Here is a 16,067-nt window from a genome sequence, read left to right as displayed (position 1 = left end):
AAGATTGTTCCCAGAAAGTTTGATGAACGAAATATTGCTCCTTTGATACTCGAAGATTCTCCATTGGAATTTGTAGAAAATGTTAAGTATCTTAGTGTCATTCTTGACCTTAACATGGAAAAAGTACACTAATTCCTTTCTGCTAAATGTAAAAAAATTATTAATGGCTTTCGCCGAATCTCCTACAATGCTTTTGGAGTTAGCTACGATGTTAAGAAACTGATGTATAAGCAGTGTATTGTACCTTTCATTTCGTACGGCTGTCGTGCTTGGGGACATGTTCTTGCAAAGAAGATTAACAAAAGAAATTTGAGAAAGATTCAACGGAGAATTATTTTTTATATTATTAGTGGTTATAGAACCTTAAGCTATGAAGTTACTTTTGCTCTTGCAGGAGTTCCGTCTCTTGATTTTGAAATTGAATATAAGAATAGTATTGGCACTGGCAACTGATACTTTGGAGGACTGCATAAATGAAATTGTCCCCTTCCTTGATCTTCCTCATCCAGCTACTTTAGAGCCCATATATTTCTGCGATTAAAAAAGACTTTTTTTTTAACTTTTACACTGCTAAGGATGACTACTGACCGGGACCGATTATAAAGAAACTACTGAAATGAGTTTTCATATGGTTTTCTTTACAGATGGCAGAAAGATGAACAACAATGTTGGCCTTGCATTTTCTCTTTTTGAAGGCCATTCCAAGGTTTGTTATTTTAGACACCGTATGCGGAATGAATGCACGGTGTTTCAAGCATAACTTCAGTGTACTTATCTTGCCGTCAAATGGATCAAGGATAATGGGACAGCATCCTCAAGGTACCTTATTTGTTCTGATTTTCTATCTTCTCTTCACCTTTCGAACAGTATTACCAGCTGTGACAAATTAGTTATAGAAACCTTATTAACTATCAGTTAGTCTAGAAATAGAGGAACTAATATCCGCTTTGCTTATGTGAGTGCTCATCACATTTTCTATGGAAATGAAAGAGCTGATTTCTTAGCTGAAGATGCCTTAAATTTACCCATTGATATCAACATTAACATTCCAAAGAGCTATTGGAAGTCCTTTCATTACAAGAAGGTTTTAGCTGAGTGGAATGAGGAACATATTTCATTTTGTAATGCTCAGGTTTCCAAAAAGTCCTTTCCTTTTATTTACCATAGACTGCATTCCGAATCTTTCCTCTCTATTAATTTTAAAGCTACTCAGTTTTTATCTGGTCACGGTAAATTTGCAAGTTACCTGTTTCGTTTTAATCTAAGATCCAACAATTTATGTGAATTTTAAAAAAGGTATCTCAGGATGTGGAATATTTGATGGTCCTAGATTATGCTTGCACAACGATTTGAAAATGTTCAGAGTGACGTAACCAGTGAAATTATCTGTTTTCGTGAAGTCCAGACCGCTGTTCTCTGCTTTATTTCGTTTTATTTATGCATGCAGCTTTTAATGTTTTAGTTAACTTACTTCTACAAGCTTCATGTTGTACATCTGCGGAGTCTGTATGTTTTCAAATGCAAAAATATCAATTAACGGTTTAGTATAATAGGTAAAGAAATTCATAAATGAACTGCATTGTATGATAGTAAAATAGAAAGAAAGACGCAATTTATTCACCAAAAGTATTTAAAAAGCATTTGTAGGACATATCAATGCATTATTTTGGAAAATTGTATAAACTGAACATAGATAACATATATAGGCATTTGCGTATTAACGCAACCATTTTGGCGCAGTTCGGCAATTTTTTAAAAATGAAAAGGCAAAAGTTGCTCATTGTTACTTATTGGGTGCAAGTTTCCAATTCTATAGATATTTATCGCAAGTCGGTAAACATGATCAACATATGAAAAGAAAACCTGCTTTAGCAATTTAAAATAAAAATTTTAATTATTAAATAAGATTACGTGACACATTAAAAAAAGAAACACATTCTCCTTCGACTCTTTCTGTAATTTTTTTGTTCTGTTCTTCTCCGAAGTACACAGTAATCTGTTTCCTCTTAAAAAAAATCAAAAAAAAAAAAAAAAAAAAAAAAAAAAAAAAATCAGAGAATTGCGAGGCTTTGTGCAATTTTCGACAACAGCGGATATCGAAAAAACGCATTTCCTCCAATTCGTTACAAAAGAAATGATAAAAATTACTTATTGATTGCAAGTTGGTGATTTTTTGCGACTTTATAAAGAAAATTTCCAAATTATCTATATTTATCGTAAGTTGGCAAATACTATAAACACAGCAAACGAAAACACACAGATTTTAGTTATTAAATACGAATTATACGACACAAAAGTAAATAAATAAATAAAACACATTTTCCGTGAAATAGTTCTGTAAATTTTTTTCTCCGTTTTTCTAACTCTTGAAAAAAACAGACACTTACTCAAATCCAGCATCGCTCACAACTTCTCCATTACTAACACGCTATCTGTCCTACGCATCTTATCTTTGTTCCTTTTAGCGATTTTGAAGCAAAATACAGTATTTCTATAGAAATTTTAGCCTAGTTTCCTTCCATTGCTACCAAGTTCCACAAACAAACATTTAATAGTCAGTTTAAGGGGAAAAATGTCACCATTTGTTTATAAAACTGTTGGAACTTGGAGTATAAAACAACGCGAACCGAAAGGTTTGTTATCAGTACGGTTGCCTGAAATGTGTTTATGCGCAAAATGGTGGTAAGAAGTTGGCATGCTATGCTAATTTGGTGACTTCTGAGGTGACTTCTAAGGTGGTTTGGATAATACGTAAGCACAAATTACTATAATTTAGATAAATGTGTAAAACCTGAGTTATTTGAACAATAATTGACAAATATGATGAATATGAACATTCATGAAAAAACAATATCAGTAGACCAATTTTTTCCGTTTACTACGTAAATGATTGATTAACGTAATAAACGAAAAGAATAATATTCCGTTTATAACATGGAAGTAAATAAAAACTGTGATTTTCATGCTTATGTGAAAGGGTAGACATTACTAACATATCTCTTACGATTAAAGGTACTTTTTCCACGAAAATAGGCTCTTGTAAGTGCAGTCTTTTTCTACTGTAAAAATAAATAAAGGAATGTCCTTAAATTTCGAAATCAATATAAATAAAAATTGTGTTTATTACTGGGGTTTGCGTAAACGAAAATTGATTTCGTTATCGGATTTCAGATGAAAGTATAATTAATTATGAGAAATTATTTAATGTGTGTGTATAATTATTAATTTCGTAATGTTTCATGTGCTACTTTAAGAAAAAAATTCTTCTAAACGCATGAAGCTTTGCTAGAATAAAATGTCACTTTTTTTCCTTTAAAGTGACATTTCCGTGTACTTACGTTATATTATTTAGGCATTTATCCAATGAGAAAACATAGATTCACTTATACGGACCTATAACAACGTGAGCTGTGATTCTAGTTAATGTGGATATTTCGATAATTATTTTACAGAAATACTTTTTAAGCTTCATCTATAAATTTTTAGCAAGCTGTTTGGTGACTTAATCCTTTAATTGGCGATATTTCTCTGTCAATAAACCCTTTTCTAATCTATTTTGACCATATTTGGCCACTTTATTTCATTTAAAAAAATTATTCTATAATATTTAACAATTGATGCATTTTCCATGTTTTCGTATGCAAACGGGTGGGACTTCGGCAATTCGATTAGAATATACAAATAATAACATTTACTGAAGTCACATTAAGCAGCGTCTACTGTAAATAATAACCACTAACACTGCAAATTTATTGTGGATCGAGTTATGCTTCTCAAGTGCAAATTGTTATGCTCCTCAAAGCAAAAATAAGGTAAGCTTGCAGGACCCTGCTGAATTAAAATTTTCCTTCATTGCTTAATACAGAGAAATTGCAGTTATATCACGCATCTAAGCTGTTTTATTGCTAATATTATCTACATATATATGCTTTATCACGTAATTGGACTTCGGTGAATATTCTCTTGCAGATTCCATTGCAGCTATTAACCAACTAGAAACCATAGGCTGTTCAGGAAATGATCAATGCTCTACACCTGAGTGCCTTGAAGCAGGTAAAATTCAGATTTATTCATCATTCCTTTTTTAAAAGACATAAACGTTTTAATTTTCGGCAGTAAAATAAAATAATTTACATGGAGTGGTGTAAAAAAAACGAATGTTTTCCAAATTTACATTTAAATTACACTTTTTTTTTATTTATTGTTATCTACCATTTTTAACGAAATTTTGTGCTTGGTTATTTTATGATAGTTAAGTATACGTTTTGTAGCAGACAACCTGAGAAAATTATTTAGAACTTAAAACAAAAGCATCATGACAACATACGTAAAATATATTTGCAGTTACATTGCACTCGTTAATTATTCATATCACTTTATGATTAATATATTTTCTGAGGAAATTTGTGAGGAAGCCTTAAATTCTTAAATTACGTTTTGAAGCTAATAATAAAAGTGACAGCTTAAACAGATAGAAAACAAACAAGTATTATACACTGACTACCAATAAGTATTTGGACCCCTGGGATAGAAAAGAAAAACTATATTCAAAACCAATAGTTGGTAGAGCCTCCACGAGAGGTAATTACAGCGTGGACCCTCCGGGCATACTTTCCACAAGTCTTTGTATGACAGCTAGTGGTATTTTCTTCCACTCGGCTTGGAGAAGACATAGAAGTTCCTTCACCGATTTTGCACAGATAGTGCACCCCTGAATTCGGCGATGCAACTCGTCCCAGAGGTTCTCGATAGGGTTTAGGTCTGGACTCTGAGCAGGCCAGTCCATTCGATGAACTCCATTGGCACCATACCAAGCCTTGGTTAACGTCGAAACATGACAACTGGCATTGTCGTCCTGAAAGTAACAGGGGTCCAACCCGTAAAACTGCCACAACGTAGGAAGCACATTGTCATCCAAAATAGTGCAGTAGGCATCGGAGTTGAGCTTACCATGAATGCGGACCAAGGATCCCAGCCCATACCAGGAAAAACACCCCCAGACCATACTTTCACCTCCGCCGAACTTGACTGTTGGCAAAATGCATTCCGGCAGGAGACGTTCTCCAGGTAGACGTCAGACCCAGACCCTGCAATCCGAACGGTAAAGGGTGAACCTTGATTCGTCACTCCAAAGAACCCGTTTCCACTGATCTACGGTGCAATTTCGATGTGCTTTGCACCCCATTAACCGAGCAACGCGGTTGGACTTTGTGATCAAAGGCTTATGGGCAGCAGCACGACCATTAAAACCAAGCAGATGTGCTTCCTTACGGATGGTATTCATTGAAACAATACTCCCGGATGCCTGTTGATACTCCTCGTGGATGAGGGCCATCGGTTGGGTGCGGTTTTTCCGACTTTCTCTGGACAGCACTCGTTGGTCTCTATCTCCCAGTTTCGTTGGTCTGCCGACTCGGGGCACATTCCGACAATCACCGCTCCTCTTCCACTTCTTAATCACATAAGCCACTGTCGATTTTGGGTACTTCAGATCGCTAGATATGTCCCTTAAGGATGGGCCACATTTGTGATACCCGATAATTATACCTTTCTCGAAATCAGAGAGCTCCGAACTGCGAGGCATCTTGCATGCGACTAAAGCCGATGCTGTTTTCTACACGATATATACCGGCGGAGTCCGTGATGTACCTTAGGACCGCACATATCGTCATTTGGATAGGTGTCCAAATACATATTGGTAGTCAGTGTATAACTGCATCGTAGAGCAAATGAGAAAATATATCTGGTTATTATGAAACATGCCAATAAAAATAGCTCTTAATTTTTTTTTCTGAAGTTTATCCGTGAATTTGTCAAATTTTCCTGGGTACGTGCTTTAATATGCTTAGGAGACATTACAATGTATCACAAATATCTCTATTGCAGTTGTCTCAAACTCCAGTTGCATGCCACCACTAAGTGCCACCTGAAAGTACATAACAGGTCGAATTTTTATTTTTTTAAAATTTAATTTTTAACCAAAATAAAAAACGATTTTCCCTCTTTTAATCCCCAAAAAGTGTTTACCGAATATTTGTCAAAAAACACATAAAAAGTAATAATAATGACTCGTAGGAAAAAGTTCCAATTTGCATTTATTTTTTTTGTCGGAGATCAAAGGCCTGCTATGTACAAGAAATTTTTGGCTGTTATACTTTTGTAACTCAAATGTATTGATAATTAAATATTAAATTTGACACTGTTGGATCTAGTCTTTTTCGCTATCATGAAATGTAACCAGATCTACTTAAGTTAATCTTTGCGATTTCGCGCAAAGCCTGGAAGATAAACATAACAAGGAAAGGGTGCTTTTGTTGAACACAATATTTTACAGACGGCACGGAGTTACACTCACCAACCACTCGTGGGAAGAAACTTAAAGATAACATAACCCTAAATCTAAAGTAACAAGAAGTGGAAGACTATACAGTTACGTTTAATCTAACAGGATGACTCAGAACCTACACTGTCAGGATAATAATTCGACGACCAGAATACGAAGCCGATGTTCAAACTGGTAGAAAATAACAACGTGCAATCAGAATAACGAAACCACACTCTGAATAAACTTTTCGCTACGTCAAATTAAATGCACTCGTTCATCTTAACTAATTTACATACTGGCTAGGAAACGCGAGGGGAAAAAAAGAAGACGGAAAGGGTTATTAAATTAAAATAACTATTACAAAAAAAAAAAAAAAATTAAACATTAGTTTTACTAATAGTAAGAATGTTTCACACATTTTTACTAATAGTTATTTTAATTTATAGCATTTAAACCCTATAATATTTATTTCAAATAATTCTGATATATTGAATTAACCACTTAATAACTAAATCTAACCTAAACTAAAGAAATTACGAAAACTTTCCAAGTAGGGCAAAACTAGAGAAAATATAATGGCAAATTTTTTTCTTTCTTTCTTTACTAAATTTTTCTTTATCCCATATAGAAAAAATATGATGTGGACACCACATGACTACCTTGTACAGCCTATTAAAGTATACACTTTTTTTGCTGCACTTCATTTAAACTTATTTTCTCAAATTTCATTCGAGATATATTTCTCAATCAATTCCGTTCTCACTTCGTGGCAAGGTAAAAATACCTAAAAGATCAAAACATCTTCATTAAAATTTTATAAATAGAGAAATCTTAAAGCACTAAATAAGTTAAAAAATTTTGAAATTAAAATTAGAGTTTGAATTCAAAAACAAGCAATCGGCCAAGAGAGAGAGAGACAAAATTTTTGGTGCACAAAATTGAAAGTTAACTTTTGGGCCCATTGGGTAAAAAGACGCTGAATTTTGTGAACCATATAACGTAATTAGCTATTCTATTAAGAGTTTCAAATGTAAACAAATGGTGGCCTCGTTAGGTCTAACGCCACTTAAAGTTTTAAATTTTTGATAATTCTATAACTTTGTCATGCAGATTAACTAAAGAAAAAAAAATAACCGGAACGTAATTCAATCACTGTTAAAGAAAAAAATGCACAATTTACCAACATATAAGAATAAAAACATAGAGCTGACCAAGTCGGGTAAGAGCGATATATATATATATATGCATTAAGAAGAAAAATAGAAAATTCTCCCCAAGAAAGGAGAAAAAACTGTAATCTTAAATGTTAGCAAATTACATTTTTTTATATTTGCCAAATTCACTAATAAAGGAATATGTCAAAATGTAAAAATTAAATTAAACTGTATAAAGCGATAAAATTAAGTTTTTATCATTGAACGGAATCTGATTAACATTAAGGGGAATAAAGCTGTTTTCGTTCAAATAACAATAATTGATTTAAGCGATTATATTTCGTTCCCTCCATTTGTAAGAAACTTAAGTCAAAATGAATTAAAACGTTATTAAAGAAATCAGTAATTGAGCATTTGATCAATTAGACCCAAACAACGAAATGAAAGCTTAAGGACATGGTCAATCAGATCTATAAAACAAGCTAAAAATAATAAAAAGTAATAATAAAGTTAAGAAAATTAACTATTAGTTATGCACATAACCAATCAGATCCATAGAAAAGCTGAAATATGATGCTACAAAATATCAGAAGGGAACATTCTTGCATAAAAGGGGGACATTCCCCCGATATAACCGCTTCATCAATTGTAAAAGTTATGAATTACACAACCAAAAGCAGCAAAAACATGGTAAATGCAAAATAAAAGTGGCAAAAGATTATAATTAGAAGTAATTTAATAAGCTAAAAATATGAAAAAGACTACATAAAATTGTATTAGATTTCAAATCTACAAATAATATAGATTACAAAAGACCAGAAATTAATTTATTTTTCTTATTAATAAATCTATATTTCTAGATAATACCTAGAAGGTAAGAATTATGTGCCAAAAAGGGCGCAAGATTTAAGCCCTTTTTGGCACATAATTCTTACCTTCTTCTTAATCAGTTCTTTGAAGATATATATATAATATAACACAGTATCACAAAATTTTTTAGAATCAGAATAACCCAATATTATTTTCGCGCAATATGCTGCTGAAAAATTAACTAATTACAGACAAAATGGTAAGAAATTTGGAACATAATTCATAAAGACATGAAAGAAATGAAATTCGAAATCAGTAAAATCCCAAAATTTCACAATAAATAAAATTCAATAATTATTATGGTTTCAAAATAATTAGTTGAAGTTGCTTATATTTTTATTGGGAAATTCGGGGATTTTACTGGTTTTTAATTTCATTTCTTTCATGGCTTTGTAAATTAGGTTCTAAATTCCTTACTTCTCTCTCTATATTTGTGTGCGTACCGTGTGTGTATAAACACCCACACTTTTATTCTTATATTTTGATAAAATGTAAATTTTTGGCATTAAAAGTGACTTATGTTGTTCTTATTTTCCGGTTAAGATGTTTATGCTTTTAATTATATATATATATATATTAATATGTATTTATATACATAAATACATTTACATATATAAATACATAAAGAAACATAAGAGGCTAAAAATTAAAAGTAAATTTTTGTACCCGTCCTGCGCTATAGCTGCAGGATTGAATTAATATAGACTTAAATGGATATAAAGTTGAACTTAAATTGGAGTCAAAAGAAGGTTATTCCTCACTAGTATTAATAAATGTAATCTTGTATAACAGAATTAATACAATATCCAAAAAAAAAAAATCAAAATTCGCTTTGAAAAATTGAATGTAAAAATTCATTTTGAAAAACATGTAATTTAAATACCACTTCTCCACTCTAAAAAACAACAAACACTTTGAAAAACACTTAATTGTGTTTACAAAATCACTTGAAATAGATGTCACTTAAGTTATATTGAACAAACCAAGAACAAACTCAACATTAGGATTAATAACCAACGATCTCACATTAAGAAATTTAAAATTCCGTCTCATAAGCAAAAGAAAGATTCTGATTACAATACTGCGATTCTTGAACATTTTCAATTGCACAAGTTCGAACAAATAAGTATTTCTATTTTGGATGTTATTCCCAACACCAAAAAATAAGACTTTTTAAGGCACCCATTGAAAAACTGATTACAAAATTTCCTAATTTTTTCCAACAAAAGTATTATTAAGTTCTCCACAACTTCAAACACAAAATCCTTTAGCAATTACTTTACCACTTTCAATTTAAATATGAAGCCTCTAACCGTTTACGACCAATTAAAAATTAATAAGATCTTTAAACTGCACCAACATCTGTTTTCTGACAAAATACAGGCAATACCAAATTACCGATATGCAAGAAAACAAAGTAGCTTAATAATTAACCACCACGAGATCGATGATGCTCCAGATACCTGAAACTGCAAACTCCCAAAATACAGCCCTTTTGTAGATCAACATCACCAAAATATTATTATTGGAAATTTAGAAATTATAGAAGATAGAAATTTAAGGCAATTAATGAAGCTCGCCACCAAATTTCGACCCACTTTCAAAGTTAGCAAAAACTTCTGCATCCAGCAATTCGGAAAAGATCTAGAAACGTTCATAGTATACTCCAGCTATAAAACTAACTACGACTTACCTCGAATGGAAATACTCAGCGACTTCAAAAGATGTATCAAAGAACACGTACTAAGTGACACATATAATAAGCAAGATTTAGACAAGAGAGTTAAAATATTAAACGTTCTTTTCACCATTACGAAAATAGACAAAGCAGTCACGACTTTAGTATCATTTGAAAGGCTTTCTATTATAATCTGATTAAAATGAACTTCATAGCGTAGTTACATATCTTGCTTCCTTTCAGTTATTATTTATACTATCTTCCTATTATTTTATAAATTTAATAACTTCTAAATCTTCTAGCTGTCAGTAAAAAAATGCGGCTCCTAGTTTCTAAGACATATTGTACCCCGATTACGTGAAGACTTTTATCTTTTATAACACATATTTTTGTTTTCCTCCACTTTGAGCCAGTACTGCTTTCTCGTTTTAAGATTTTACAGAAGACAGCATCTTTTAGAAGTTTCTTTCTTCACCAATTGCAGTCGACGATCATCCTCCTCAAAGGTAATAATTTTTACAGAATGCACCCAACATTTGGCATCCCCGCACACGAAGTTTAAAAGTATAGGACATTTTGAACACATGTTTAAATACTTAGGTCTGCTATTGGACGCTTTGAACCTTATCGCTTTTTTTTTTTTTTTTGCTTTTAAAGAGCAGCTTTGAATTCTACAAGGAACACAGTCTGGTCACCCGAAGAATTAAGTATATTATCCCTTAGGTAAGTTTGCGTAAAGGCTCACATTTGATTTTTTTTATTTAAAGAAGCTTTATGAAAGGTTTTTCGTTTTCTTGGTATTAAAAGTTTACTTTAGCATAATCGGGGACCACCCAATTTTTGAGCGTTGTTTAAATGACAATTTGGTTTAAAGTATATACATTTTCGCTCTTTATAGTTATTTTCTTTTGAATTTCCGATTTACATATAATGATTTTAAACCAATTTGATTTTTTGAACGGTCTTTTTACATAATGTCAAGTTTTCTAGTTTTTGTTTTGGAATAGTCAATTTAGCACAATGTTAAATGTGTTAATTTGCCGTTAAATGGATATTTTCGCTAAAATATCCATTTTCACGACTCCCGAAAGTTTTCGTGGTTGCAATACTTGCTACAAGAAAGTAAAAATATATGCCTTAGCATGAAAATAATATATAAAGTTCTTTTCTTCTCACTACAACACTACAACTTCACAATACCTCATGGAATTTCGATTTTGACGACGTTTGTTACCTTGGAGAAAAACTGCTAGAAATTGTCTTTCTGACGAGCTGCAGATGTTTGTCTTTCAGTATAAGTACTTTTTTTTTTTTTGACTTATTAGTTTCAAAATGCGGAAAAAACTGTACATTTATTCCCTAAGAAAGCGGTCATTCTTTTCTTAAAAATTTGCAAATGAGGGTGTTTCTGTTAAAGGCTTATGAAAAAAAGGCCTATGAAATTTGTATCTTCAAATATTTGAATATAATTTACATCATAGTATAAATTAATTAACTTTATTTATAGATTTTCTGGGGAATTATTCATGTTCGTTTTTAATGGTAACAAAACTGTGAATTTGAATTAAAAATGATCAAAATCATAAAATTTCTTCAAATTTTTGCCATAAAAATAAATTATCTTAATATCCAATTAATTTATGTGGGTATGTATTCGCGGGTCTCATAAAACTACTCTGGGGCCACATACGGCCCGCGGGAATCCATATTGAACCTTATAGTATTGTTGCCAAGCTCTGCTAATGATACTCAATCGAGAATGTTTTGTTTTATGGCTTTTATTTTATTGTAATCTAAGAATAAAACAGTATCATAACACGGAAGTGCACATTTTTAAGTTTAAAATTGCCACGAACTGTTGTTAATATATGTTTTAATGCATGTGCTCATGAAACTATAAAATATTTGGAATAAAAATTTTGATGAAATTAATCATTAAAACGTTATTAATGTATGTTGCCTTAAAATCAATTTGTAAACCTAGAGCTGTAATAAACTTAAGGAATTTAACGTTTTTCTAATAAAAGAAGTTTTTATGAATGTGCAATGCGTTGCTTTTAACAAAGTGTAAAGTATTTGCTTTGAGAATTACTTTCTTAGCTTCTGAGGCCCACCAGTGGCCGAACGGTAACGTCGCTGAACGCTGGTAGTTCGGTCTGAGGTTCGAATCCCGCGAACGGGCTGGCTGCATGGGTGTTTTCGTGGTTTTCCCATGTGTAAATTGTATACGAGCAAGTTTCCCTTAAAAAGTCCTCCACGAAGGCATCCCTTCCTTAAGGCAGATAGCCCTCGAGTGCTTTGCAGTAATCTAATAAACCAAACCAAACCTTTCTTAGCTTCTTTACTTCCGAAGATCTTTCCGCAGCCTTATTTTCTTAACTTTCGCAGATTACATAAACCCATTTAAAGCAAATAACAATTATTAAATTAAAAAAAACGATAACAGATTGGTTATCATTTTTAAAACATTTTCCCCTTAAAATGTTACAAAAAAGGTAAAAATTCTGTAGGCATACAAATTCTGTGATACTTCTTTGGCAATATGAAGCAACTCTAATGATGGAACATAGAAAACATTTTATTTAGCACTCAAAATGGCGACATACAAAACAAGAAGAAAAAAGAATTCTAACATTTAAAAATAAATTACATTCTTCGTGCGAGAGTCGCTCGTGGCACTCGAGTCTGGTTTCAAATATTGCCATTCACAAATACCTTAATGTTCATCTATTTAAATTATTTAAACTACAAGATTTTAATATTATTTAAAGATGTTACAATCTCTTCCCCAACGGAGAGACTTTTTCCGAAGGGAAAAGTTCTGTAAAATTCGACAGTTTATAAGCTCGGCTTGCTCAATTGCTTAAAGAGAAAAGGTAACTTCTCTCATAAGTTTCAGGCCAAAATTTTTAAATTTTAAACAAATATTTTTACACCACATTTAAATAGGAAGAAAATGGACAGTGTTCAAATTAGTCTTCTTTTTTTTTCTTGACGGCGCCTAGATCTCTTCCATGTTGGACCAGTTTCTCGGCTATAATTCACAGCAAAGCCTTTCCTCAGTTCTTCTGTGCCTTTTGGATAATATTCAATTGTCATTTCCTTTCGACAATTGTTTTCTTCGTCTGTTATTAGTAGCGGCTTTGATATTAAATCAAAAGCCGAAAGATGATGATAACGCTGCATTGCAAAATGATTCTCAATATTAATTTCTTTATCGTTTTTCAAATTTTCGTGAACATCTTCCACGTTTAATTCCGGTGATTTAACTTCTTCTTCAAAGACATCTCTGAATGCTTTATTTTCTTCCTCCATCGGTTCCAAGATCTTATCTTCAGCTATTTCTCTTTTCCTTTGAGCTCTAGTAGAGACAGCATTAACCTGGTGAGGACAACTATCAGGCTCCTTTAATTGTTTATTCAACAGTGCAAAAGTTCGATTGCCTAATAAATACCTACCCTTGTCGAGTTCATTTCTAATAATGGCAGCCTTAGTTATTACTCGCCCAAGATCGCAATTTAGTTCGATCTCAGCCAATGGTAAACAGGTTGGATTCAAATCTAATGGCTATTGCACCCTCACATTTTCACCTGTCAGCATTTCCGGTGTGATGTATTTGCGACAAACTATATCAATACTAGCGCCTGAATCCCTTAATATAGAAATTTTATTACCATTAACGTAACCCATACTAGTATAAGGTAATAGAAATTTATCCTCTGGTAAACTTTTCCTAAACTTTTCCGGGCTTAGTTTAAACCGTCTTAACAATAAATTCTTCACGTGTTCATAGTCGTTAGCTTTATCGGAGGGTTCTCTAGCTATTAACTGGGTTACTTTGTGAGGAAGTAGTCCTAGTAAATGAGATACAAATTCTTCTTTATCAATTTGAGCCTATTCTGCTTGCCTTTCAAACAATAGCAAATATAGACTGATATCTCCTTTCTTGTCATCGAATTTCTGCATAAGGTGACGCAGCTCCGTTTTCGGCCGAATCTGTCCGGTATTTTGAAACTTTGTCTCTGTTTCAAGTCTTAATCTTTCTAATTCATACTGTTCGTTCCTTCTCCGCTCTTCTGCTTCTTCCTGTCTCCTACGTTCTTCTCTTCCCTCCCTCTCTTTCCGTTCTTCTCTTTCCTCCCTCTCTTCCCTTTCTTCTTTTTCCCTTTCCTCCCTCTCTTCCCTTTCTTCTTTTTCCCTTTCCTCCCTCTCTTTCCGTTCTTCTATTATTGTGTCTAAGACTCCTTTGACGAATACTTCATCATAATCTCTACCTTCAAGAATTTTCTGTTTTAAATTGACTATTTTCAAATCTTCAGTCACATGAACTCCCAGTTCAGCCGCGAGATTTTGCAAACCTTCCTTACGAGCTCTTCCTAAGTAAGACATTATTTCTATGTTTAAAATTAACAAACACTGTGTCCTCAAAATATCTCAATTCAATTACTTTAATTAATGCAGTCAGGAATCACGGAATTAAATCCACTCTGTTAAATACGTATACCTCAAAAATGAAATATTCAAATTATATGAAGTTCATTCTCTCTAACACATTAATTGTGACTAAAATAAGAATAACAACATAGAGCAATATATATATCTACTGTCTGGACAACTAAAATGAATATTAAAAATAATATCCAATACGGTAATAAAATAAAGCAATTCAATATTAACAGGAAGTAATAATCTCGTATCGCTAATATTGCGTTCAGTGATGAACTAATAACATAAAGCAATTCAATATTAACAGGAAGTAATAATCTGGTATCACTAATATTGTGTTCAGTGATGAACTAATAATATAAAAATACGCACGATTATTCGATCTCGTCGGTGCCTCCAAAATAATTAGGACTGTGATACTTCTTTGGCAATATGAAGCAACTCTAATGACGGAACACAGAAAACATTTTATTTAGCACTCAAAATGGCGACATACAAAACAAGAAGAAAAAAGAATTCTCATATTTTTAACCTAAGATGTATAAGGACAGAAAAAACATTTGTAATTTAAAGTGAAAACTAAGCTATGAATGTCATGCATAACATTCCAAATTTCTGTAAGTTTAAGTTAGTCTAGAGCTTCTTGTATATCATCTTGTCTAATAAAGCCTTATTTTAAAATAAAATATCAGACTTTTATGATATTTCTGTCGACAAACCTTTCATTGCAACGCTATATTTCCTGTTTCGAGGTTTTGTATTCGAGGCTATTTTATAGTACCTAAAATATCTGAAAGCAATGATACTCGTATTAAGACTTTATTTGTTACTTGAATATGAGATGACAGTTATAACTGAGAAGTGAAACTATTCTTTTGTAACTAAGCATTTTTCTTCAGCTGTTGACATCTACTACAGTTTGGATAACACCACGAATCCTTGTCATGATTTCTATCAATTCGCCTGTGGTGGCTGGCTGAACACACATTTCCCTTTTGATATCTACCCACCCATGGTTTCTGTTCTTACTGAAATTTATGATGATAAGTTCTTCAAACTCAGAGGTATGTAAAAATAATTAGATTATTGACAGCTAATTAAATTACAGTTACACTCCATAACATTAAATAAATTACATTAATTTGAATATTTCTTTTCATTTAAAGTGAAAAACAACCCGTTTTCTTTCTTTTAAATAATAAGCGTATCTTTAAAATCAGCTCTCTTCTGTTATCCTATATTAGATAAGACGGTGTGTGTAAGTATAAGTGGTAGTGTTGAGTGATAATGTAAGACCAGTGGATAGGACACAGAGGACCAATCGAATTTCCTGCAAGCTCTCCAGACCTTACGTCCCTCGATATTTTCTTATGGGGCACATTAAAATATGAGGTATACTGTCTTAAACCAAGTCACCTTGACCCGTTTTGAGATCAGACTCAAGCGGTGTGCTTAGAAATCTCATTTTTGGTGCGAGGTACGAAATCAGTAGTAATTCGTACTCAGGAATGTGTAGATGAAGGCCACCATTTTAAACATTTATTTTAAACACCATTTGGAACATTCTGTTTGATCAGAAAGTGCACTTATTTTT

The 16,067-nt window shown here is 32.4% G+C and overlaps 1 protein-coding gene across 2 annotated transcripts in view; it reads left to right on the top strand.

Moving 5' to 3' along the window:
- LOC118182595 (neprilysin-2-like) overlaps window positions 1–16,067 on the top strand; it is an 84,321-nt gene that overhangs the window by 14,699 nt on the left and 53,555 nt on the right. For both annotated transcript variants that reach the window (XM_085815149.1, XM_085815150.1), the window contains exons 2-3: window positions 3,970–4,053; window positions 15,373–15,537. In XM_085815149.1, coding sequence (XP_085671275.1) covers window positions 3,970–4,053; window positions 15,373–15,537 — 249 coding nt within the window. The remainder of the gene's footprint in view (window positions 1–3,969; window positions 4,054–15,372; window positions 15,538–16,067) is intronic.

Source organism: Stegodyphus dumicola, chromosome 4 (genome assembly GCF_044657685.1).
Source record: "Stegodyphus dumicola isolate Sdum_Otavi_A_Nest chromosome 4, ASM4465768v1".
In the NCBI taxonomy this organism is placed as follows: domain Eukaryota; kingdom Metazoa; phylum Arthropoda; class Arachnida; order Araneae; family Eresidae; genus Stegodyphus; species Stegodyphus dumicola.
This window is presented reverse-complemented; position numbering and strand designations above follow the sequence as displayed.